General features: G+C 41.0%; 1 protein-coding gene across 1 annotated transcript; it reads right to left on the bottom strand.

Moving 5' to 3' along the window:
- Nucleotides 1-113: 113 nt before the first annotated feature.
- Nucleotides 114-3,156, bottom strand: LOC122333941 (CUGBP Elav-like family member 3; the record flags this gene model as incomplete). Its single annotated transcript, XM_043231808.1, has 7 exons — nt 114-319; nt 551-655; nt 1,012-1,071; nt 1,617-1,766; nt 1,865-2,009; nt 2,670-2,813; nt 3,031-3,156. Coding segments are annotated over 7 exons (882 nt in total), but the record flags the coding sequence as incomplete, so codon positions are not given.
- Nucleotides 3,157-3,255: the final 99 nt, after the last annotated feature.

Here is a 3,255-nt window from a genome sequence, read left to right as displayed (position 1 = left end):
TATATACACACACACACACACACACACACACCTTATCATCTCACCTGTACTACTAAATTTATAGCAACACTCCATTATGTATTTAAGTATTACATAATATATTTGTTATTTATTTCATTTGGTCTGTTAAATCACTCCTCATACTACATCTAAATTGCTTCTTCAAATCACTCACCAAAGCATTTGCTCTGGTTGGTGGCACGGTCAACGAACACCTTGGCTGAGATGACGTTACCGAAGGGCAGAAACATCTGCAGCATCTCAGAGTCAGTGAACTCCTGAGGCAGATGATAAATAAAGATATTGCAGCCTTCTGGGCCTGGAGAAAGTAAAAGAAGAAAAGATATGAGACACTGGCAAGAGCAAAGGAGGAAATGAAATACATCAGACCACACTGTTACACGTCTCATGTGCTTTGAATATTTTCATGGCACAGCATGGGATTCAGAGAACAATGATTGAGAAATGTGTTCGATTATTATCTAGGGAATAATCAAAACAGGATGTCAGTGGTTATAGTAGCCAGTTGGACAGGAAATTACATCATTACCTTCTCGTTGTTGCAGCTGCTGCGGCTGCTGTGGCTGCTGGGCAACCAAAGTGGGTTGATGTGGAAATGGTTGACCGACCAATCCATATGCAGCAGGATATGTAGCTGTGGGTGGAGTAATGAAGTTAAACATGAGATCAGGATAAAGTAATCTATTCAAGTGCCATTCCACAGACTGTTTTTGTTATTTTGAGCAGATCAAACCTCGAGAAAGACAAGCTGCATTTGCTAGCCCTGCTGTAAAAATACTCTAAATCAACTCGGCTAGTGACCAGCTTCAATTAGTCTTTGATTAATCCTAAGTAAACTACTGACAGTACCGAGAATCCCATAGAATCCTTTTGTTTCTTTAGTGAAAAATGTGGAAAACTATTTTTATTTTTGGACAAGGAGAGCTATATTTTGCATTTTTTTTACTTCAGATCATTTCAAATGGAGATTGAGGATTTCAAAAACCTCACCCGTGTAGTGTTGCATGCCTGTATACGCCTGCTGGAGAGGATCCAATGCGGGACTCTGAGCTGAAGTGTAGATAAAGTTGAAAACAAACAGGAAAAAAAGCAGTGCTGAATGAGACAATTGGTAACACAGTACAATACAATACAACTACAATTAAAATAAAATATATACTATGAGTTTTATTTTTATTTAAATTCTGTGTAAAGCAATATTAAGTGTGTGTTCTGAGTTCACATTTGAATGAAAATGAATAAAATAGTGTATCAAAATCTTTAAAAAACAAGCAGTGTGCTCTACTTTTAAACACTGGGGGTGTGTCCGCTGTCAGCACCCCAAACCACGCCCACTCATGGGAAAGCTGCCATTTCACTCAACCAGTGTTGCCAAGTCTAAATTTGTCACTTAAACAATGCGGCAGCAGGTTGTTTTTAATGTCCGCAGGTTTAAGTGGCCCCAATAAAGTGATATTTAGCTCCTGGAAAGCAAATTGTTCCAGGAGAACCATGCCAAAAATGTGTATTTTACCCCAGGAATGCAATCTGGTTTAGCAGGGAACCCTGAAATCGTGATCACATTTAAAAATAAAGAATGGAGGAGCGATCCTCACCTTGATATGGATGGACACCATTGGTGTAGAGGGCTTCAGAGGCAGACTGGCCATTGGGCGGTGCGGGGACTGGAGGGTAACTGTTGACTGCGATTGGTGGAGGCAGAGCAGGCACAGGTGTGGCAGCAATGGCTGGAGGAGTGCTCGTACCTACAGCAGAACGACAATTACAAAATCCTGAATGAAACCAACAACTCCTGGAAAGAGAATACTAAGTATAACCGCTTTTGTAGCACAGTGTCATTTACCTGAGGAGGGTGTGATTGAGGCAATGGGTGTGGCTATGATGCTGCTGGGATTGAGAGCAGCCAACTGCTGCATCTGCACCGCAGCCACCGTCGCGACGGGAGACAGATATGCAGACTGGGCCACCAAGGCCTGCTGCTGGACGAGCTGGATGGGACAAGACAAGGAGTGAATCCAAAGCTATGGACAACAGGACTGAGACACATCAAGCATGTGTAGGGGTTGTACAGAGATTATTAAGTCAATGCCATTTGAATTAGAACTTCCTGTTTGTGGAATGGAAAGTAATTATGAAAGTATTTCTGGTACCGAACCTAATGCAGCTTCCAGTTATTGCTATAATCCCAATTCAATTTCATCCGAATGTATTTTCTGTAAACTTTAATATACCTGTGGTAGGAAATTTACGAAATGGAACATGATCTTTAATTTTGGCATAAAAAATTTTGATGATTATGTCCCATATAATGTATTTTTTGGCTACTGTTACAAATATACCCCAGCAATTTAGAACTAGTTTTGTGGTCCAGGGTCACATATTTTAAAATGTCATTTATTCCTCTGATACAAAGCTGAATTCTCAGCATCATTAGTCCAGTCTCCAGTCATTTTGCGCTATTATGCTGATCAAGATATCGACGTTAAAGACATTTTACATTCTGCAGAAAATTTTCGAGGATTCTTTTATATTTAAAATTAAACTAGACATCTTCTGTAATAATGTACAAATCTTTACAAGCACTCATTTCCGACTCCAAACGTTAGAACAGTAGTGTAAATATATTCTTGTGTGGTGTTAGTGCTCACTGCCTGTGTGTAGGCGTTGTAGGCGCCCAGGTGTAGACTCATGGGACTAATGACACCCAGCTGGGAGGCCACCTGCTGCATACGCCTGATTCCTCTCTCCTTCTCTGTATCTGCGAACTTCACCACCAGACTAGAAGATGCACCCTGAAGGGATAAAGACAAACGTCATTCACAGACAACATCAAATAAAAAGCAACCGAGAAGTCTTGAGTTAAAATATGCAGTGGGTGATGTTAAAACGGAGCACAAAGGCTTCAGTGAGTAAGTATGAATATCTAAACAATGCGCTAGTGTGTTGTGTTATGCTTGTAGGTGTGACTGTGGGAGGAATCCTGAATGCGACCGTGAAGGGAACACTAACCGGGAGAGTGCGGCTGCCATGTAGAGCGCTAATGGCCGCCTGCGCTTCTGCATTACTCTGGTATTTTACAAATGCACAACCTGAAACACACAACACATCATTAGACGGAGCCGGAGCGATGTGGCAAACGCATTAGGCTGACATTTAATAGTCTAGAACAATGCATCATCAAGTGGGAGTATTTGAACATCCAATTAAACAAATCAAATGAAATCCAACAAGCTG

The sequence above is a fragment of the Puntigrus tetrazona genome, unplaced genomic scaffold (genome assembly GCF_018831695.1).
Source record: "Puntigrus tetrazona isolate hp1 unplaced genomic scaffold, ASM1883169v1 S000000432, whole genome shotgun sequence".
In the NCBI taxonomy this organism is placed as follows: domain Eukaryota; kingdom Metazoa; phylum Chordata; class Actinopteri; order Cypriniformes; family Cyprinidae; genus Puntigrus; species Puntigrus tetrazona.
This window is presented reverse-complemented; position numbering and strand designations above follow the sequence as displayed.